The 23,605-nt window shown below is 48.0% G+C and overlaps 1 protein-coding gene across 1 annotated transcript in view; it reads right to left on the reverse strand.

The window, feature by feature from the left end:
- Nucleotides 1-313: 313 nt before the first annotated feature.
- Nucleotides 314-23,605, reverse strand: part of SDAD1 (SDA1 domain containing 1) — a 59,116-nt gene continuing 35,824 nt past the window's right edge. The window contains exons 18-22 of the mRNA XM_060247174.1: nt 23,481-23,572; nt 21,623-21,813; nt 15,505-15,589; nt 12,459-12,620; nt 314-1,260 (exon numbers count right to left, since the gene is read on the reverse strand). Of these exons, the coding sequence (XP_060103157.1) occupies nt 1,210-1,260; nt 12,459-12,620; nt 15,505-15,589; nt 21,623-21,813; nt 23,481-23,572 (581 nt within the window). The 3' untranslated portion in view covers nt 314-1,209. The remainder of the gene's footprint in view (nt 1,261-12,458; nt 12,621-15,504; nt 15,590-21,622; nt 21,814-23,480; nt 23,573-23,605) is intronic.

Below are 23,605 nucleotides of genomic sequence, written 5' to 3' on the forward strand. Positions count from 1 at the left end.
TCCCACTTCTCTCCCTGACTGGGGACTTTCACACGGTGCTCCCCCCTCCTCTGCTTAATCCTTGCTTCAACACTCTTGTGAAGGCAGGTTAGGGTGAGAGACTGTAACAGGCCCAAAGTGAGCTGGTGGGCTTTCATGTTGAACTGGGGAGGGGGGGGATTTGAACCCAGGCGTCCCAGTCCCTGGTCCAGTTCTCTAACCCAGGAGGAGTCCCCAGCCTGGTGCCTAGCTCTGAACCAGAAACAAGTTAAAATGTTACCCCGATGAAGCTCAGCCAAACGAATCGCCATAATTACCAATACGTACAAAATCCTTAAAAGTGTATTTAAAATATATTTTATAATGATACCAGAGTATTTGCTTTCCCTCTGCATTAGGGTTTCCGGGTGCCTTCTGGCAACTGGCGGGGCGGGGACTTACCAGGAAAAAAAGGAAGCCCTAGGCCATGTCATCAGTGCTACACAGGAAGTGACATCATGCTGGTGACATTCAGGTGGTGCTCTAGTATTTGGGCAAAACTGTACAGTAAAACTGACTTCTACCCTAGTTTTTGCCCAAATACAAATGTCACTGGTGTGATGATGTCACTTCCTCTGTGATGTCACTTCCTGTGCAATGCTGGCACGTGGCCTGGGCCTTAATCTTTCTGCTGGGAAGTCTCCCCCCCCCCCGCCAGTCAGCTGATCGGCGGCTGAGGGGCACAACTTGGCAGCAGGGAACCCTCTGCCTCCACTGGGGGAGGAGTCTGGCAACTCTCCTCTACATTCAGGTAGAACATTTGCTGAGTTACTTAGAAGTCCCTCCCACTGTAGTCCATAGGATTTACTCCTCAGGAAGAACCTTTACAGCTGAAGTTCTGCTGCCAAGGTAATCAGAGGCCTAATCTGCCAACCAGCTGCATTTAAATGAATTCGATTTAATGAAAAGGCAAGTCCATTCCTTGAGGTATATTTCCAGCCTGTAAAAATCTTCTTTAAATAGTCATTTAGGGATTTTTAAACATAAAGTAGCGAGCGAGGAGAAGCGTCCCTGTGTTCAATTATCTGGATATAGTTTTCAGCCTTCTGTTCATTGGGAGCTTAGACAGTTCAACAAGAAGAGGGGAGACAGCCAAGTTGACGGCTTCCAGACAGCCAAGAAGACGGCTTCCAGACAGCCAAGTTGATAAATGACACAAAAGACAGTCTTCCTCTCTGGTTGCATTCACGGTTACTTTACCAGCCTTTTCCTCTGTTTTAGGAGCCTGTCTCGCAAAGCCAACTGTAAAGCCAGAAAAAGACACATTACAATGCAGAATGGGGATACTTAAGGGTGATTTCTGAAAACATCTGTTATCACACAATATTGAAAAGTCCCTGCACCCACAGCATTGAGAACAGAGAAATTCCCCATCTTACAATCAGAATTAGGGAAGCTATGCGTTTCATGACTTTCTTCTAAAACTCAGGCTTGCAAGGATTTTTTCCCTTAAATTGTACGGCACACTGACCTACGTGGCCAGGCTAGCCTGATCGAATCAGACCTCAGAAGCTTAGCAGCGTCAGTTGCATGTTTCCTTTATAAATGTTTTCTTTTGGGGGGGGGTCTCTTCTGCACTCCCTTTAAATGCACTCTGTTTAATGGGACCGCAGAAGAAAGCCCAGAAAAACAGCTGAGCAGCAGGAACAATCTGCTCCAGCTGTTTTTCAGGATTTGCAAGTTCAGTTGCATGTTTTCTTTATAAATTGTTGTGACTTCCCTGATGCGGCATTCATGTGTTGTGGTTCTGGTTCTTTATTCTATTTGGTATTTTGATTACAAAAATATCTTCTCAGCAGGGCTTTTCTTTGCAGCAAGAACTCCTTTGCATATTAGGCCACACACCCCTGATGTAGCAAATTTAATTGTTTATTTACTTATTTATAAATCCTCCAAGAGCTTACAGGGCAGGGCTGATTTTTTATTTTTATTTTTATTTTATTTATGATTTGTATTCCGCCCTTCCCACCAAGGTGGCTCAGGGCGGCTCACAACACATGGAATCCAACATAACAGAATTAAGTTTAGGCATTTACACAATTAAGACATTTAAAATATAAAAACATTAAAACAAGGCAAAGCAAAGCATTAAAACGAAGCAGAAATCTAATAGAGCTACACTTAGTTTCCTATGCCAGATTAGTTGTAGGCCAGCCGGAAGAGGGTTGTCTTACAGGCCCTGCGGAACTGAGCAAGATCCCGCAGGGCCCTCACCTCTTCCGGCAGCTGGTTCCACCAGGAAGGGGCCATTTCAGAGAAAGCCCTATCCCTGGTAGATTGCAGGCGGGCTTCCTTTAGCCCGGGGATAACGAGAAGATTTTGGGTTCCCGATCTCAGCACTCTCTGGGGAACATGTGGGGAGAGACGGTCCTTCAGGTAGGCAGGTCCTAGGCCATATAGGGCTTTAAAGGTGATGACTAGCACCTTGTACCGGACTCAGTATGTTATTGGCAGCCAGTGCAGAACCTGGAGCCCCGGCCGAATGTGCTCCCATCTTGGGAGTCCCAATAACAGCCGGGCCGCGGCATTCTGCACTAACTGCAACTTCCGGGTTCGGCACAGGGGCAGCCCCATGTAGAGGGCATTGCAGTAGTCCAGCCTCGAGGTGACCGTAGCATGGATCACTGATGGTAGATCGTCACGCTCCAGAAAGGGGGCCAACTGCCTTGCCCGCCTAAGATGAAAAAAAGCGGACTTGGCAGTGGCTGCTATTTGAGCCTCCATCTTTAAGGAAGGCTCCAATAGTACCTCCAAGCTCTTGACCCTGTCCACAGCTATCAACGGCGCACCGTCAAAAACTGGCAGGGGGATTCCCCCCCCCCCGGACTCCGACGACCCAAGCAGAGGACCTCTGTCTTTGCCGGATTTAGCCTCAGCCCCCTTAGTCTGAGCCACTCAGCCACTGCCTGTAACGCCCGGTCCAGATTTTCTGGGGCGCAGGCTGGTCAGCCGTCCATAAGCAGATAGAGCTGGGTGTCATCAGCATACTGGTGACAGCCCAGCCCGTACCTTCAGGCAATCTGGGCAAGGGGACGCATATAGATGTTAAATAACATCGGGGAAAGAACTCCATAATCAAGCGTGCGCCTCCGGGATAGTTCCCCCCCAATCGCGACCCTTTGTCCCCGACCTTCAAGGAAAGAGGAAAGCCATTGTAGGGCCAACCCCTGAATCCCCGCGTCGGCCGATGTGTGGGAGTCGGCCGAGTAGGCGGCAGCCTTGGGCGCCACCTGGCCTAGGGGTGCCAGGAGGTGCCCCCTCACCTTACGCGCCTGCTGCCATTCCAACCTCACCGAAGTGAGCCTTGGCGAAGTCAGGGGGCATGGCAGCGAGTGTGCTCAGATACCGGCTTTGAGCGCGCCCGCTGCCTTCCCAACCTCGCCAGGCTGCTGGCTCAGCTGATTTCTGGGCTGTATTCTGCTGTCCCTTTAACCACATCTGTTTAAAGGGACTGCAGAAGAAAGCCTGAAAAACAAGTTCTTTCTGTGGCTTTCTTCTTCTTCTCAGGTCTATTGGACCCCCCTCCCCCCAAAAAAGATTGGGATTTCCAAAAAAAAATCCTGGGTCGAAACACTTTTAACAGTATTGGGATCTGGAATTTTTCAGAAATCTAAATGGGGGGGGGGGGGGGTTTCCAATAAACTTGAACTGAAAAATACCGAGAAAATAAAACTACACACCCCTAGTGGTGACCCCAAAGTGGTAATCACAAACAAGTTTCCCATTTCCTTTTCCCCATTTTCAATGTCCTTCTTCTCCAAGGCATCTATTACCCAGAGCAAATAGCGAAGCGTGGCTTTCTTCCACCTCATGGGAAAAGGAAGTGTTTCAGAAACACCCCAGAGGGCTCCCCAGGTGTTTGTGGGGAGCACCAATTAGCACATGTGTGGAAAGAGTTCCCTCTATATCAGGAAGATGCTCAGCTTTGCCATCTCCCCCAGTGTGTTGTAGTGGTCAAGAGCAGCGGATTCCAGTCTAGAGAACCAGGTTTGATTCTCCAACATGAAGTCCCCAGTCTCTCAGAGCTCTCTCAGCCCCATTTGCCTAACAAGGTGCCTGTTGTGGGGAGGGGAAGCAAAAGTGATTGTAGGCTGCTTTGAGACATCTTAAGGTAGAGAAAAGTGAGGCATAAAAACCAACTCCTTCTTCTTCTCAGCCTTTCGTGAATGGCGCCAGCCCTCAAAATGAGAGGCCATTTTGTCATGGCAACCACTCCCTATTCATAAATACTTCAAAAGTGCCCATAGGCTCCACAAGCTTGGGGAAGCAGACCTAGAGTATCAGACTGAGCAGACCTGGGTTCAAATCCTCAAACATTCATGAACAGGGCTATTTTTTGGAGCAGGAACTCCTTTGCATATTAGGCCACACCCTACTGATGTAGCCAATTCTCTAAGTACTTACAGAGCTCTTCTTACAGGGCCTACTGTAAGCTCTAGGAGGATTGGCTGCATTGGGGTGTGTGGCCTAATATGCAAAGGAGCTCCCGCTACAAAAAAAACCCCAAAACCCTGTTCATGAAGCTTCAGAGGCCTCCAGTCACATAAAATCGGCCAAATCTACCTCACAAAGCTGAAGGGAGGATAAATTGGGAAGCGAGTGTGAGGGAAGAACCTGAGCCCCTTGAAGGAAGGTGCTAAAAATCTGATTAACTTCAAAGCCCTGGAATTTCACCCCTTAACCCAGGGATCCTCAAATTTTGGAGCCTGTGGGCCCATTCGGAATTCTGATTCGACAGGTGCAGTCACAAAATGGCTGCCGCCAGAGGCAGAGCCAGCGATACAACGGCTGCCGCAGCTTACCTTCAGTCACACAGTGAAGAAAGCAACGCTTTTAAAAATCTGCCCAGCCAATCAGTTCTCCAATAGCCGATCAAAAGTCTTGCTCGGTAGAACTCACACCTGGCCTGGCCCACTTTAAAAAAAAAAATGCTTGTGGGCGCTAGGAAACACTGGGGATCCCTGCCTTAACCACTGGGAATCACTGCTGCTGCATTTTTCACCATTTCCCTATCCTTTTTCTTCTTTACATCCAAGACGACCAGAAATTCAATTTAGAAAATTAAAGGGGGAGGGCCCTAAAACAACACGAAATGCTTATGAACTCTCCTAATTGCACCCTGTACTGGAACGCCAACGAATTTTCGCTTGAAAAAAAACTGCCTGCCTGCGCATGCATGCGATTCGCTGTGAAGTAGTTACTAGTAGTCTGGAAGGCTCCAGGAAACACCACAACGTAATTAAACGGAGAGCGAGCAATTTAAAATAAAATCTGAGTGCAATTTGGGGTGCGGGGATGAGGGCAGATAAAACAAATGAAATGGGGCCTAACCTTTGGGACAAAGCGTAAGCCTGAGTCAGGTCCATTACTTCTTCCCTGGAAGGCATTTAGCTGACTCACAAAGGAGGCGTGCTATTAAATGAGAAGCAGCCGAAGCAAAATTAACACCTCCCTTTATCGTTTAAGCCTAAATGGCTTCAATGCTGAAGGCCCATCCTGTGGAGGGGAGGGGCGTTCCACTGGCGGAAGTCAGGGATGGTTCACGCGATAGTCACCCCAAGTAACATACAATTTTCAGAGGCCACAACTTCCTTAACCGAACAACAGGCACTCATAGAAAACAAACTTATGTTTCCTGGGATACAATTTCCTTTTCTTTAGCGTTACACGCAGAATATTTATTATTTCATCCCACGAAAGTATAACTTTGCAGCAGAACACCTTTTGACAGGCATTACAATGGCTCGCCTTCCTTGGAAACAAACAAACAAAAAGTACCGTGTCACTTTAAAAGGCCCACAGGTTAAAGCCCTATATGGTTTGGGACCTAGGTATCTGGAGAATGTAAGAGAAGCCATGTTGGATCAGGCCAATGGCCCATCCAGGCCAACACTCTGCGTCACAGTGGCCAAAAACCCCCCAGGTACCATCAGGAGGTCCATCAGTGGGGCCAGGACACTAGAAGCCGTTCCACTGTGGCCCCCCCAAGCACCAAGAATACAGAGCATCACTGCCCCAGACAGAGAGTTCCAATGATACGCTGTGACTAATAGTCACTGATGGACCTCTGCTTCATATGTTTATCAATCCCTTCTTGAAGCTGTCTATGCTTTTAGCTGCCACCACCTCCTGTGGCAGTGAATTCCATGTGTTAATCACCCTTTGGTTTGTCTTCTCCTGTATGTTCCTGCCCAGGAATTAAGATCACAGACAGAGGCCCGCCTAACTGTCCCAGCAGAAATTTGGTGGGTACACAAGAGAAGGCCTTTTCAGTATTAGCCCCACAATTATGGAAGAACCTACTCCAGGGAGATGCACCTGGTCCCCTCACTTTCAATCTTTAGGAGGCAGCTGAAGATGTTTTTTATTTAAGACTGTGTTTACTTAGGTTGAGTAAGCAGTCCTCGGTGGTGATTATAAATTTCGGGTTTCTGTTTTTTAACATATTTTATCCTATGTGTTTTTAATCTAAGTTTGAGCTCCATAATGAAGAAAAGCACATAAGAAATGGTTTCTATAGATAATTTAGAGTATAGCAAATAAAAAAAAAGTTGTGTTTGAATTCATCATGAGATTTAACTGTATAAAAAGGTAAAAGTAGTCAGTCCCCCTGTGCAAGCACCAGTCGTCTCCGACTCTGGGGTGACGTCGCATCACGACGTTTTCACAGCAGACTTTTTTTATGGGGTGGTTTGCCATTGCCTTCCCCAGTCATCTACACTTTACCCCACCCCACCCCAGCAAGCTAGGGATTTCTTTTACCGATCTCGGAAGGATTGAAGGCCGAGTCAACCTTGAGCCGGCTACCTGAACCCAGCTTCCGCCAGGATCAAACTTAGGTCGTGAGCAGAGTGTTCAGACTGCAGTACTGCAGCTTTACCACTCTGCGCCACGGGGCTCCTAATTGTATAACTGTATAAACCAGGGCATAAACAGAGACAGTGCATTTCTCATTTACAATCAAGTGTCAGGTTGAACACATGAAGCCGCCTAATACTGAATCAAACCCTCGGCCCATCAAAATCAGTATTGTCTACTTAGACCGGCAGCTGCTCTCCAAGGTCTCAGGCCTTTCCCATCACCTACTGCCTGGTCCTTTTAACTGGAGATGACAGGGATTGAACCTGGGACCTTCTGCGTGCCAAGCAGAGGCTCTTCCACTGAGCCACAGCCCCTTCCCACTATTCATTTAACTTAATTCACTTGTACCCCGCCTTTCTCCCTGAGGGGGACTCAAAATGGCTTACATTGTTCTCCTCTCCTGTTCTGCCCTCAAAACAACCCCGTGAGGTCAGCTAGGCCAGTGGTCCCCAACCTTTTTGCCACCAGGGACCTGCAACGCAGAACCCCTCCCATCGCTCCCCCATCAGAGCGCACCTCGACGCCGTGCCTGCCCCCTCCCGTACCATCAGCTCCACCTCCCCCCCCCCAGCTCTGATACGCCGTGCCTTGGCCCTTCCGCTCCGCCTCCCCCCCCCCCCCCGAGCGATCACAGCATGCCGCTCCACCGGCTGCGACACAGTGTGCATCTTATCCTTCTTCTAAGAATGCACTGGAGGGACGGTGGCTCAGTGGTAGAGCATCTGCTTGGGAAGCAGAAGGTCCCAGGTTCAATCCCTGGCAACTTCAAAAAAGGGTCCAGGCAAATAGATGTGAAAAACCTCAGCTTGAGACCCTGGAGAGCCGCTGCCAGTCTGAGAAGACAATACTGACTTTGATGGACCAAGGGTCTGATTCAGTATAAGGCAGCTTCATATGGTCATATGGAGGATGCTTCTCCCTCCTCCTTTCTGGAACCAGAAGGGAGGGGGAACCAAGCCTCCTCCAGCGCATTCTTAGAAGAAGGATAAGATGCAAGCCCGGCCGCAGCCAGTGGGGCAGAGACATGGGTCTCCAGGGTCTCAAGCTGAGGTTTTTCACACCTATTTGCCTGGACCCTTTTTAGTTGGAGATGCCGGGGATTGAACCTGGGACTTTCTGCTTACCAAGCAGATGCTCTACCACTGAGCCACCATCCCTTGGCTATCCAGGGTCTCCAGCTGAGGTTTTTCACACCTACTTGCCTGGACCCTTTTTAGTTGGAGATGCCGGGGATTGAACCTGGGACCTTCTGCTTACCAAGCAGATGCCCTACCACTGATCCACCATCCCTTGGCTATCCAGGATCTCAAGCTGAGGTTTTTCATGCCAACTTGCCTGGACCCTTTTTAGTTGGAGATGCCGGGGATTGAACCTGGGACCTTCTGCTTACCAAGCAGATGCTCTACCACTGAGCCACCGTCCCTTGGCTCTCCAGGGTCTCAAGCTGTGGTTTTTCATGCCTATTTGCCTGGACCCTTTTTAGTTGGAGATGCCGGGGATTGAACCTGGGACCTTCTGCTTACCAAGCAGATGCTCTACCACTGAGCCACCGTCCCTTGGCTCTCCAGGGTCTCAAGCTGAGGTCTTTCACGCCTATTTGCCTGGACCCTTTTTAGTTGGAGATGCCGGGGATTGAACCTGGGACCTTCTGCTTACCAAGCAGATGCTCTATCACTGAGCCACCATCCCTTGGCTCTCCAGGGTCTCAAGCTGAGGTTTTTCACGCCACTTGCCTGGACCCTTTTTAGTTGGAGATGCTGGGGATTGAACCTGGCACCTTCTGCTTACCAAGCAGATGCTCCACCACTGAGCCTCCGTCCCTCCCCTAAGGGAGGGGGAGGCAGTGGGGGGCAACAGCCTCCCGTGCAGCCCAGTTGCCAACAGTCGTCTGCGGACTGGGGGTTGGGGACCCCTGAGCTAGGCTGAGAGTGAGGGACTAGCTCAAGGTCAGCCAGTGAGCTTCCATGGTACAAGTGGGGATTCAAGCCCAGGTCTCTCAGATACTAGATTAGCCTAACTACTGAAGAGACGGCCTTGTTGCCAATCGCGGCGGTTGTGAAAGGTCACGGGATTTACTTCTGTGCAGCATGCATTCCTTCCCCACATGCACCTGTTTAATTTTTCACTTTTGTATGCTGCCCTTTGCAGAAGTGGGGATTTCCTCCATCTCCATCTCATCTGCCTCTCTCCCAAGAAGCTATTATGTAAAGTAGGTGTCATAGCCAACAACGCTCCATCTCGAAATATGGTTTGGGCTACCAGCATTCAGCCTCTAACTCTTTGGTCCAGCCTGCTGCTGAACAGCAGTGAACTGTTCCCTCTAAGCTGAGTCCGTGTGAGCTAGCTCACAATTTTTTAGCCTCCAGCTCACACGTTTTTGTCTCGGCTCAGGAAAAATGGCCCCACAGCAAACTAATTGATGCAGCAGCTCACCACGTGGAATGCCAGTCGCTCACAGCTTTAACGGAAGCAGCTCACAAAGTAGAATTTTTGCTAACAAGACTCCACAGCTCAGAGGGAACGTTGGCAATGACAGCAAATGGCTCCCCAAATGCTTCTCCAGTTCTGGAACCGACAGGCATGCACCTCCCCCACTGACTTTGCACAGCAAGGTATACTCGCTTTGCTGGCCAATGAACCCCTAAAATTTTGTTCTGGGGAGGTGGGAAGGGGGTTAGCAGACTCTTGGGAACAGCAGGGGGGTGGAATCAGGGGTCTGCAACGAGAGGGGCAGAATAAAAACCCAGTGGAAATCCCCTTCATCCTTCCACAAATGGAAATGTTTGAGAAGTGGAATGCACTGTTGGATACATGCCACTAAATCCCAAGGAACATTCCATTTTCTTTAATTGTTAGGAGGAGGAAGAAGAAGATATTGGATTTATACCCCACCTTCTGCTCTGAATCTCAGAGTGGCTCACAATCTCCTTTACCTTCCTCCCCCACAACAGACACCCTGTGAGGTGGCTGGGGCTGAAAGAGCTCTCCCAGAAGCTGCCCTTTCAAGGACAGCTCTGTGAGAACCATGGCTGACCCAAGGCCATTCCAGCAGCTGCAAGTGGAGGAGTAGGGAATCAAACCCGGTTCTCCCAGATAAGAATCTGTGCATTTAACCGCTACGTCAAGTTGGAAAGGGATAGTGGGTTTCCATGGAAGGGACCCAGACTCCAAGCCTGTCATGTTCCCAGTTTAGAAACTGGCATTTAGCACAGAGTGGAGCTAAGAAAATCTGCAAAGAAAGAAAAAAGCCAAGGTCCATGCTCATTCATACTAGCATAGAGGGGAAAATGAGTGCTTGTGTGTATGTGTTTGGGGGAGAAAACAAAAGGCCAAACTTGCTTAATGTAAGAGCCACATAGAATAAACATCAGATGTTTGAGAGCTGCAAGACAGGAAGAAGGGAGGGAGGAGAGAGTGGTGGAAAGAAAGCAACTTTAATTTTCAATGCACTCACTAAGCCGCTGGCTGGTTTGGAGAAGTGATTTAAAGCGAGAAATGCCTTCTCCAAGCTGCCCGATGGGGCGGTGGGGGCTTCGAGAGCTGCATGCACAATGTGTGTGAAAGAACCGCATGTGGCTCTCGAGCCACAGTTTGGCCACTCCTGCTATAATCTTTTGCACATTTCCGGACAAGCTAGGACTGCTGAACTCAGTTCAGTTTATCTGCAAGCAGGCCTGTACAGAATCAGGTTGCAAGGGGAAAACTAAACTGAAAGTGATATTGGGGGCGGGGGAAGAGGCTTCTCCCTTTTTTGGTATTTGCCCGGCTAGACAGAAAGGCAGATCTAAGGTGTCATGCCTGCCGAGGCGGGGGTGGCATCTTGGACAGGTGCCCTCGGATTCGGCTCTCTCTTTCTCTCAGCGGGGGTGGGGTAGGGAAGTCCAAAGCTGTAAGAGGACAGCTCAAGGAGTCCAGAATCTCTCACATTAAGCCTCTGCTGGCCTAGCAATTGCTGACTTGCTGAGGTTAGCCTGACCCCCAGTAAGGCAGGTTTTGAGCCAAGCGAAAGCTTCAAGTGCTTTTGGATTTCCAAAGAGACTTCCTTGGTTTCGCATCATCTCCCTGCTGGGCTTTCTGCTTACCCATGAGTCCCCCCGCCCCTGCCCCGCAGTGTTATGTAGCCCCAAGATGCCTCTTGGGTGGCTAGTTTGGTGTAGTGGTTAAGTGTGCGGACTCTTATCTGGGAAAACAGGGTTTGATTCCCCCCAACTCCACTTGCACCTGCTGGAATGGCCTTGGGTCAGCCATAGCTTTCGTAGGAGTTGTCCTTGAAAGGGCAGCTGCTGTAAGAGCTGTCTCAGCCCCACCTACCTCACAAGGTGTCTGTTGTGAGGGGGTGGGGGGAAGGTAAAAGAGACTGTGACCGCTCTGAGACTCTGAGATTCTGAGTATAGGGCAGGATATAAGTCTTCTCTCTTCATCTTCTTAGAGAATTAGTCTAGGACATATGAATACATGAAGCTGTCTTCTACTGAATCAGACCCTCGGTCCATCGAAGACAGTATTGTCTACTCAGACTGGCAGCGGCTCTCCAGGGTCTCAAGCTGAGGTTTTTCATGCCTATTTGCCCGGACTTTTTTTATTTGGAGATGCCGGGGATTGAACCTGGGACCTTCTGCTAACCAAGCAGATGTTCTAGCCATCGTCCCTCCCAGGAGAAATGGGAATGGGTGCCTCTTCCCTCTTACTGCAGCCTCCCTTAAATGCTGCCCTTGGGGTTCAGGGGACCCCCAAGAATGATTCTGGGCACAAAATGAACATTCTGCAATGGGAAAGGGGAATCATGCTTTGTCTGACAGAAACAACTACAGGATACATTGCTGTACAATACAGAAAACCCTATACTAAATAAAGTTGCCAGGTCCCCTCGCCCGTTTGGTGGGCCAATTTGGGGGCATTCCAGGGGTGGGAGGGGAGGGGATATCGCACAGCAACCCAGATGTGATGATGTAACCCAGAAGTGATGTCATTACTTTAGGGACGTTGCACAGGGACACTCGTATTTGGGCGAAACTCTCTGGTTTTTTTCACCCTCAAAACCATAGAGTTTGCCCAAATACCAAAGCCCCCCAGTGTGATGACGACACATCCCTGTTTGGGGGTGAGGATTTCCCTGCCGGCCAGCTGGCTGGTGGCGAATCAAAGCTCCCAAAAGGGGGGAACCCCCTGCTGGAACCTGGCAATCCTAATCCCAGGTGCCCCATGGGTGCCGTGCTGCCCGACAACTTCCCTAGTGCCTGCCAAGTGTTTTTAAAAAGCAAGCAAAGCCAGGTGGGGCTATGGGTCACCAGAGATTTGACTGCCTGTGCAGATTTTTTTTAAAAAAAGTTGCTGTGGCAACACTGTTGCTATGGCAGCAGCTACTACCACAGCACAAGGATCTTCATGGTCTGACTGAAAGTAAGCTTTGGCAGCCATTTTGTGGCAAGCTCTGACCCCTGAGGAGGTCATATTGTGGGCTCACCACACTATGTCAAAATTCCAAAGGTGAACACAGGTTCAAAAGGGTTGCCCCCCCCCATCATACTTCCTTTTCTTAGTTGGAAACAGGAAGCTGAACTCAGTCACACACCACTTGCCTGCTTCTCCCTGAACGACCGCTTATTTTTGGACCGGACGTTGTGGCTATATCTCATCATCATGAAATTCTTTTGCTTCTTCTTCTCTTTGTTCGTGGAGCTGGCAAATGGATTCAGTTTCGTTTTCTTTTTCACAAATTCTTTGCGATCTGTCTTGCCAGCCTGTAAGCGAAAACAGAAGGTCCCAAAGTGTGATTAACAAGTGGAATTCACTGCCACAGGAGGTGATGGCAGCTACAAGCATAGCCAGCTTCAAGAGACGGTTAGATAAAAATATGGAGCAGAGGTCCATCAGTGGCTATTAGCCACAGTGTGTATATGTGTGTGTGTATATATATATATATATATATGTAATTTTTTTGGCCACTGTGTGACACAGAGTGTTGGACTGGATGGGCCACTGGCCTGATCCAACATGGCTTCTCTTATGTTCTTATGGAAAGGAAATGGCTGAAAATTCGTCCTCGCACCAAAAACTCCGCTTCTTGGCAATGGAAAACATCCTGACACAGTTGATTTTCGGATTGGATCACACGCAATGTGGGAGGAGGGACGGGGCATTCCAACAACCCACGAGCAAGCAGAGAAAAGTACACTCAGCGGTAGGGGCAGCTGGACTCAAATCCAGACCCCAGGCCAAGATGGCAGCAGACACACCTGTTGTCTGCATCCGTGGTGCAGCTCCCAGCTGGCTCTGAGCCGAGCAGCCGCAGGGCTGGTGGCTCAGACCCAACTGGCTGCAGTGCGGCAGAAAGAAACAAGGGCAAGTCTGTATCTGCCATCACTAGTGGCCAAATCCTAGCCAAGCGTTCATGGACTAAGCCCTTTGGGGGGTGACCCAACAATTAGGACTCAGGACACCTGGATAAACCTGTGCCCAGTTTCTGATATCTGCTGAAAGCCTTCCCTCCACCGCTCCCCACCCCAAAGAGAGATGCTCATGGTGAACATATTATCTGATGGGAAAAGAAGGTCTGCACAATAGACAACTCTTCTAAAACACGCATACACACACACACATATATACACATATATACACATACACACATACAGGGCTTTTTTTTTGGTTGCAGGAACTCCTTTAAATATTAGGCCACACCCCTCTTGTGTAGCCAATCCTCCAAGAGCTTACAGGGCTCTTAGTACAGGGCCTCTTAGAGGACTGGCTGCATCAGGGGTGTGTGGTCTAATATGCAAAGGAGCTCCTGCTACAAAAAAAGTTCTGTCTATCTATCTCAATGAAATGGGAGAGAAAGGGTGGGTTACAGGCATGGCTTCGGGATGTTAAATTCAGTCTCTGTATTTTCTTTTTGCAGGGAAAAAAAAGGCAAATCTTTTCATAACACCACAACACTGCTTAAAAAACCCCCCTCTGCAACAAAGCCAAAACAATCTCATCTAAGGCCTTGTTTCACACACAGGCATCCTGCCTAAGGTTGCCAGTGACAGCTCAGGAAATTCCTGGAGATTTGAGGGTGGGGCCTGGGAAAGGTGGGGGCTCAGCAGGGCATAATGCGACTGAGTCAACCCTCCAAACCAGCCATTTCTCTGTAATTTGGAAACCGGCTGTCATTCGGGGAGTTTTCCAGGTCCCACCTGGAGGCTGGTAACCCTAATTACAAGCCTAGCCGGATTTGAGTTCAGTAGCGTCTCAGTGACCATCGCGATTTTCAGGATATAGCCCTGAGCTGGATAGCCCAGTCTTCTCAGCAGGGCTTTTTCTGTAGCAGGAACTCCTTTGTATATTAGGCCAGACCCCCTGATGTAGCCAATCCTCCAAGAGCTTACAGGGCTCTTAGTACAGGGCCTACTGTAAGCTCCAGGAGGATTGGCTACATCAGGAGGGTGCAGCCTAATATGCAAAGGACTTCTTGCTACAAAAAAAATCCACGCTCCTCAGGTCTCGGAAGCTAAGAAGCGTCGACTCTGGCAAGTACTTGGATGGGAGACCTCCTTGGAATACCAGCAATTGGGAGGAGGGGTCAGGCTTTATTCAGCCACATCCTGAATATCCTCCAGTAGAAGTCAGCCACCAGAGGCCGTCATGATTTCCAGGTCCTCCCTCTCCCTCTCACACACACAAAGATTCTTGGGATATAAGCTTTTGAGAGTCAAAAGCTCCCTTTGTGAGCTCTTGTTGGTTTCTACGGTACTACTGGACTGTAATCCAGCTGTTCTACAGCAGACCAACATGGCTACCCTCTGAAACGGCTACATGCGTTTTACTGAATGGTGATACGTAATCTTGGGTCTGTGTTGAAAAATAGTGAAAACTAGTACAAGTTTTGACTGATCTGCCTCCCTCCGTATTAAGGCCAACTCCCCTCTTGGACAGATCCACACACATCTTCTGCTTCAGCTAGATCCCCCCCCCCTTCTCCCCTCAGAGAGCCAGTTTGGTGTAGTGGTTAAGTGCATGGACTCTTATCTGGGAGAACCGGGTTTGATTCCCCACTCCTCCACTTGCAGCTGCTGGAATGGCCTTGGGTCAGCCACAGCTCTGGCAGAGGTTGTCCTTGAAAGGGCAGCTGCTGTGAGAGCCCTCTCCAGCCCCACCCACCTCACAGGGTGTCTGTTGTGGGGGAAGAAGATATAGGAGATTGTAAGCCACTCTGAGTCCCTAATTCAGAGAGAAGGGCGGGGTATAAATCTGAAGTCTTCTTCTTCTCTCCACTTGCAGCTGCTGGAATGGCCTTGGGTTAGCCATAGCTATTGCAGGAGTTGTCCTTGAAAGGGCAGCTGTTGTGAGAGCCCTCTCAGCCCCACCCACCTCACAGGGTGTCATGGGGGAAGAAAATATAGCAGATTGTAAGCCACTTTGAGTCTCTGATTCAAAAAGAAGGGTGGGGTATAAATCTGCAGTCGTCGTCTTCTCCTTCTCCTCCTTCCCTCAAACTGATGTGTGCTTATTTCATTCTCCACCCCTCCCCCTCCAAACAGACTGTGTTTTCCGTTTTACAAATGCTGTAAGCTGACTGGGGACTTCCGCTCGTAACAGATCACACTGCACCCAACCAGGATTTGAAAACACAACAGAATGCCTTACCATTGCTGTGGCTAGTCTCGTCTCTTTGTCCGACTTGGGCTTCTTATGCAAATGTTCAATGTCCCTGAGGGAAAGCAGTTCTCCTCTGGAAGAAAAGAACCAGAAGAAATAGTTATACAGCAGCAGGTCACAACAAAGACACTTTCCCACCATACATAAGGAGGTGTGCAATATTATCTTGATTTATTTATCCAGTGGCGGAGTTACAGACAGGAAGTGTTAGCCCTCAGATCACCCCTTGCAGAAGGGAAGTTTATAGAGAAGAAGATGATGATGATATTGGATTTATATCCTGCCCTCAACTCTCAATCTCAGAGTGGCTCACAATCTCCTTTACCTTCCCTCCCCCATAACAGACACCCTGTGAGGTGGGTAAGGCTGGAGAGGGCTCTCCCAGCAGTTGCCCTTTCAAGGACAGAGGCTCAGAGCGGCCTACAATCTCCTTTCCCTTCCTCCCCCACAACAGACACCCTGTGAGGTGGGTGGGGCTGAGAGGACTCTCACAGCAGCTGCTCTTTCAAGGACAACCTCTGCCAGAGCTATGGCTGACCCAAGGCCATTCCAGCAGGTGCAAGTGGAGGAGTGGGGAAATCAAACCCGGTTCTCCCAGATAAGAGTCCACGCACTTAACTACTACACCAAACTGGCTCTCACCCCCTCATCGTATTTCACCCTCTTAATCATGCCTGTGTACTGCACAGACTGGCTTAGAAGGAGGGCCCGGATGGAGCTGAGACACATGAAACAGAACCAAGATGGAGCAAAAGCAAGCAAAATGGATGCGGCTGGAGGACAAGCCTGAAAATACTATTTTGGGAAGGTGACTCTAAGGCATCTGCTTGCTAATAGGTCTCTCCCCACCTGAAAGGAAGAGGTAACTTTATCTCAACCATGGTGCATCTCAGGAAAGACCATCCCTACATCTCACCCGGTCGTGTCCTTCCTGGTCTATCTGCAGGCTATTCAAATAACCTGACAGTCTGTGCCTGAAGGTCATCAAGAGAAACATGAGCACCTTTCGTTTCACTCAATAATCTCATTGGAAGAGCATTTAACGGTGGCAATCTATACCGGACACTCGTGCGAAATATCACAAGTTCCTCCAGGTCTGTTGTTCAGTCCCATTCAGCCTTTCCCTACACAGTGTCTCACCTTCAGTTAAACCCATCAGCCCACTGTTTTAAGGGGCAATTGTGTCCTCATGCCCTGAAGTAGCATTCTGCCCTATAGCTGGACATGCTCTGTCCCATGCAGGGTGTGCGTTTCCCTGGATCCAAACTCTAACCCAGAGGCGGCCAAAGTTGCTTAATGTAAGAGCCACATAGAGTAAATGTCAGATGTCTGAGAGCTGCAAGACAAGGGAGGGAGGGAGGGAGTGAGGGAAGGAAGGAAGGAAGGAAGGAAGGAAGGAAGGAAGGAAGGAAGGAAGGAAGGAAGGAAGGAAGGAAGGAAGGAAGGAAGGAAGGAGAACAGATATGGGAGGAGGGAGGGAGAGAGAGGTGGAAAGAAAGCAATTTTAACTTTAAATGCATTCTCCAAGCCACTGGCTGACTTGGCTTGGAGAAGTGATTAAGAGACCAACGCCTTCTCACTGGGGTTTGAAGAGCCACACAATATGTGTGAAAGAGCCACATGTGGCTCCTGAGCCAGATTTTGGCCACCCCTGCTCTAAACCCATCACTATGTGATGACAGATTACCTTCAAATCGCTCCACCCAATATCTAATTTTGTCCAGCATAAAATATTCCCAGGTCTTTAAATGCCACTGCTGCAATGTCAGAATATTAGGAGACCTCCAATTTGTAGCTAATACATGCTTTGCTGCTATTAATAAAGTCGATATGAGGTCTCTAGCATCTCCAGGAATTGAACTTTCCCCCCATAGATTTAATCTGGATATATATATTTTTTTTTCTGGTGAATTAAACACCTCACAAACATCTAGGATCAAAGATCTGTTTTTTTCTTTCATTGACTATTTAGCTCGCTGCAATTGGCTGTTGTAATAAGAATTCATAATAACAACATGTATTGTCGGGAGGGACAGTGGCTCAGTGGTAGAGCATCTGCTTGGGAAGCAGAAGGTCCCAGGTTCAATCCCCGGCATCTCCAAAAAAGGGTCCAGGCAAACAGGTGTGAAAAACCTCAGCTTGAGACCCTGGAGAGCCGCTGCCAGTCTGAGAAGACAATACTGACTTTGATGGACCAAAGGTCTGATTCGGTATAAGGCAGCTTCATATGTTCATGTTGCTTTGAGAATGATATGACAGACTGTAACTGTAATGTATTCAGTTGTCTATACAATAAAAGTTTTAAATTTTGGGGAGGGATCCAAGATGCTGGCTGTCTTGTTTTTCTTCCAGACCTTGCTTCTTCTGGATTGGTTATCAGGGGTCCTTTTGTAGAAAAATAGGTGGTGGAGCTCATTAACATAACTCATTAGCATATGCCACACACACCCCCAGCCAAAAGACGCAAGAAAGGAGAGCCCTTGGAGAGTGAGGCCTGCTTAGGCTGGCTGAATCTCTAGCCAGCCCAAGCAGGCTTCGCTCACCTGGGGCTCTCCTTTCTTGCATCTTTTGGCTGGGGGGGTGGCATATGCTAATGAGTTATGTTAATGAGCTCCTGGGCTGCCCCCCAACAGTCAAAAGGCCAGGAAGTCACCCGCTACCCAAAATCACATAAGAAGTGGAGATAGGGTGGTGTGGGCTTCTCCAGGGGTTAATGAGTCTTGGAACGATAGGCTCTCCGGGGCCATCGATGAGATCGCTCCTAGGCGTCCTCTGCGCCCTCGCTCAAAGCCGACACCCTGGTATAACCGGGAGTTGCGGCGTTTGAAACGGGGACTCAGACGACTAGAGAGGCAATGGCGGCGTACTCGAGACGAAGTGACTCGAACATCTTATAGAGAGTCTATGAAGTCCTATGAGATGGCAGTCAAGGCCGCTAAGAAAACATACTTTGCGGCCGAGATTGCGTCTGCAACTTCGCGCCCGGCACAATTGTTCAACATAATTCGGACTCTTACAACACTGCCACAGGGCAGACCAAATTCTAACGAATTGGAAATTGGCTGTGAGGCTTTTGCGAATTTCTTTGCAGATAAAATCGCATCGCTCCGTTCCGACTTCCCTGCCATATTAGATACAGTCAGCGAACCTGAGGTTCCGTGCCTGTCTTCGGATCGTGTTCTGGACGGCTTCAGTGCTCTCAGCTTGAAAGAAGTTGACAGGATCCTCCTATCTGCACGCCCAACAACTTGCAAACTGGACCCGTGCCCCTCCTGGCTTATTAAGACCTGCCAGAGGGAGCTGAGATATCCTATACGGGATATCATAAATAGATCCCTATTGGAGGGGCATTTTCCATCAGCGCTTAAAGAGGCGGTGGTCCGTCCCCTCTTGAAAAAAACAACGTTAGACCCGGCCGAATTGGCACATTACCGGCCGGTCTCGAATTTGCCCTTTTTGGGCAAACTTATTGAGAGGGCAGTGGCGTTGCAGCTACAGAGTTTCCTGGAGGACGCTTCTGTCCTTGACCCCTGCCAGTCTGGCTTTCGCCCGGGCCATGGGACGGAGACAGTGCTGGTCGCCCTGGTGGATGACCTTCAGCGGCATCTGGATCAAGGCGGCTCGGCGGTGCTGATGCTGTTAGACCTATCGGCAGCGTTCGATACAGTCGACCATCGGTTGCTGGCCTGCGGTCTTGCCGATGCGGGGATTCAGGGGTTGGCCTTGCAATGGCTTTCCTCTTTCCTTGACGGTCGGGGACAAAGGGTGGCGATTGGGGATGAACTGTCCCAGAGACACACGCTTGATTGCGGAGTGCCTCAAGGGGCGGTACTCTCCCCGATGTTATTTAACATCTATATGCACCCCCTTGCCCAGATTGCCCGAAGGTATGGGTTGGGTTGTCATCAGTATGCTGATGACACCCAGCTCTATCTACTTATGGACGGCCGGCCTGCCTGCGCCCCAGAAAATCTGGACCGGGCGTTACAGGCAGTGGCTAGGTGGCTTAGGCTGAGCGGGCTGAAGCTGAATCCGGCGAAGACAGAGGTCCTTTGCTTGGGTCGTTGTGGCCCGGGAAGGGAAATCTCCCTGCCAGTTTTTGACGGGGCACCGTTGACAGCAGTGCACAGGGTCAAAAGTCTGGGGGTACTATTGGAGCCTTCATTGACAATGGAGGCTCAAATAGCAGCCACTGCCAAGTCTGCATTTTTTCATCTTAGGCGGGCGAGGCAGTTGGCCCCTTTCCTGGAGCATGACGACCTAGCAACGGTGATTCATGCCACGGTCACCTCGAGGTTGGACTACTGTAATGCCCTCTACATGGAAACTGCAGTTTCCCGGAAACTGTGCCAAACCCGGAAACTGCAGTTAGTGCAGAATGCCGCTGCCCGGCTGCTACTAGGGCTCCCAAGATGGCACATTCGGTCAGGGCTTCGGGATCTGCACTGGCTGCCAATAACATTCCGAGTCCGGTACAAGGTGTTGGTCATTACCTTTAAAGCCCTATATGGCCTAGGACCTGCCTACCTTAGGGACCGTCTCTCCCCACATGTTCCCCAGAGAGTACTACGATCAGGCTCACAAAATCTGCTAGTAATCCCCGGGCCAAAGGAGGCCCGTCTGAAATCCACCAGGGATCGGGCCTTCTCGGTAACGGCGCCTTACTGGTGGAACCAGCTGCCGGAAGAGGTGAGGGCCCTGCGGGACCTAGGGCAGTTCCGCAGGGCCTGTAAGACAGTCCTCTTCTGGCTGGCCTACAACAACTAACTGACACTGAGAATTTCTGGATGGAATTAGAATGCATTTAACAGACCGCTGGTTTTATGTTTTATAAATTACTGTTTTAATCCTTATTATGTAAATGTTTTTAAGATAAACTTATATAAGTTTGTGTGTTGTGAGCCGCCCTGAGCCGCTTCGATGGGAAGGGCGGGATATAAGTCGAAATATAAATATAAATATAAATAAATAAATAAATAAAATGAGGGCTGCTGGGGGCGTGGCAAAGCCCCTGATGGCTGGCTGGCTGGCCACTCTCCTAATGCAGGGATTGTTCTGCAGCTGCAACTACGATTCAATGGACAAGGTAGGTGGAGAGGAGAGGGAACCCTCAAAAAGTTTCAGGAGCTGCACTCCTGTGAGCTCCTGCTGAATTCAAGGCCTGTTGAATGTCCCCCTGTATTCCCTCTCCAACCTATATTTCTTTTAATTCTGTATGTGTACAATTTATTGGTTTTTCTCTCTCAACAAAAAGAAATTCACCTGGTTATGCCAGTGCCTGATTGATTTTTAAGAGCTTCTCTTAAAGGAAAACCCCCCACAAACCTTGGCAGAGAAATCTTGCAATTACGAAGCAAAAGGTCTCCTCTAAGAGGTCAATTCCCCCAAATCTTTAGGAGACCTCCCCTTTGGGTAACAGAAGCATATAATAATATAAAATACGGAACCAAGTTGATACAACATGTGTGCAGGTTGATTGGGCAACCCCCCTAAATACTAATACCTAAATTTTCAATCCACTCAATTGCAGCTGAAATACATGAAGGCAATCAAGACAGTGGCGAATAAGCTGCACACTCAATATACACGACTGGCAAAAGATGCACATAAAATGGTGGCTGTAACTGTTGAAAGACATACATTTCCATTACTTAGGAGACCAAATAAGTCTTCACCTGATACCAGAAAGATCAGGAGTGCAGCCAGGCAAGTCTCCAAGGAGGCAGCACTCCAAAGTTGGGGTGTCACAACTAAGAAGGCCCCGCTTCTTGCTGTGATCCACCTCCCCTCTTTTTTTAAAAAAAAGGAAGTAAATGGAGGAGGTCCCCAGGTGACAGTTTGTTTATACCCCACTCTTTCACCAGTGAGGACTCAAAAAGCTTAGATTGTTCTGCTCTTCTCCATTTTATGCTCACAACAAACCTGTGAGATAGGTTAGGCTGGGAGAGTATGACTGGCACAAGGTCACCCAACCAAGCTTCCATGACAGAATGGAGATTCAAACCTGGGTCTCCCAGAGCTTAGTCAAACACTCTGAGTATCACAACCAAGATATGTTAAAGAACAGGCAAGAACATATTGGAGGGGTGAATTCTAGGTCTTTTACCTTGTTTCATTTTCGCTGTCTATCTCAATATTTTTTCTCTTTACAGCTTTGCCCTGCGCTGAGTTGAGTTCTTTGCTTAGCTGGGCAAGGCGTATTTTCTGGAATTCTTCTTGGGTGAGAAGCCTGTTGGTGCTGACGGCTGCGGCTTTGGCCTTCCTTTCGTCCACAGGCATGCTTTTGACTTTCTCGGCCTTTAACACACAGAAGCAAACACAGGAAATGGTGTTTTGTGTCGCTATTAAGACGGCTTCACATTTCTACAGGGCTGTCTGAGCATTCCAAAACACTCCTCCTCGATTAGTTTAGTCTTTACAGCAATCTAAGTCAGGCCATTATTTACCCATCCTCAAAACGGGTAAGTGAAGCTGAGAAAACCAGTGGCTTGCCTAGCGACAACTAGAAATAAATTCATAGCAGAGCTGTTATTTGAGGGATGGGGGGCTTCCTGATTCACAGCTTGCTAAGCCGTTAACACGACACCAGCTCAACAAACCATATTATAAATTTAACCATGCCATCCAACCCTTTTCTCTCCCAGTGCTTTTACTGTTTGGGTTTTTTCCCTAGCCCTATGATATACTGTAAAATTAATTTTATATTAATAAGCTATATTTAATAACAATATTTAATAATGCCATTAATAATATTTAATAATATCATTGATAATATTATTAGTAATATTTAATACTATTAATATTTAATAAATTAATATTTAATAAAATAGGTCTATAAGACAACACTATTCCGGCTAGCCTTTAATTGATTCTGAAATACCAATACAGTAAGTAAGGAATATCTACTAAATACTGAACGGCATCAGAAACGAAATGGCATCAAACGATGTTAGCACCTGACTGCTTTAATGTTTTAATTTTTAATTCTAATTATAATGTAATTATGTTTTGATGTTATTGTGATTTTATTGGTTGTGAGCCGCCTTGAGCCTGCTTCGGTGGGGAGGGCGGGATATAAAATAAACCATTAAACCAATAATATATAATAATATTAATAATTATTAACATTATCAACAATATCTATTAATATCATCAATAATATCTAATATTAATAGCTATTGATATTATTAATATATAATATGAATATATAATATTAATAATATTTAATAATAAACTATATTTAATAAGAATTGTAATAAGCTTTAATATTAATTTAAACTAGTTGACGTGGATTGTGTTTTATCTGATGTAAGCTGCTCTGAGCCTTGTCCACAGGAAAGGACAGCTAAGAAGTCTAAAAAATAAATAACTTTCCCCTCAACTGCTCAGACTTTTCATCAAACCCGGAAGGTAACATATAAACATCCCCCCCCCCCCCCTTACATGGGCCCATTGGGCAAACTTTTCAATTCACATACTGTGGTCAAGTTAGAAATTACATATACAATAAATTCCCATGTTACCAATGGAGAGACCAAACCTTGGGAAAGGCAACTTGTTGAATAGTTCACGCAACAAGTCACCAGCTGAGCCCCATAACCAATTTAATCCAGGTAGTAACATTTCTTACACTACACCAGATTATTTGAAAAATGTAACACAACCGATATAATTGGTGCATGGGCACAGCAACCAACTCAACACTTTATTATGTTAGATAAGGGCAAAGGATGTGATTCCTTTCACTGGCTTCTGAAGGCACACAGATTTGCTTTAAGGTTCCACACACCTAAAGGAAAAAGGGCAACAAAACTGGATCAACACAGGTTTCGGAAAGCCCAGATAAAAGCCTCATTAACTGTGGCAGGCTACTGTTTAATGCTTAATGTGTGTGAAACATTACAACATGGGTTAAAGAGCCTATATGAATGGAAGCTGAAGTTACTTAAGGGTGTAAAAGTTACCAGCTCTTGCTGTTCCTCATCCGAGGAATGATGCACATCAATCCATTCTCCGTTGTCATCCTCCTCACTCAAACTAGCACTCTCCCAGCTATCTGCAAGGGAATAAAAAGACGCAGATTAAAGGA

Source organism: Heteronotia binoei, chromosome 9, assembly GCF_032191835.1.
Source record: "Heteronotia binoei isolate CCM8104 ecotype False Entrance Well chromosome 9, APGP_CSIRO_Hbin_v1, whole genome shotgun sequence".
NCBI classification, from domain to species: Eukaryota; Metazoa; Chordata; class Lepidosauria; order Squamata; family Gekkonidae; genus Heteronotia; species Heteronotia binoei.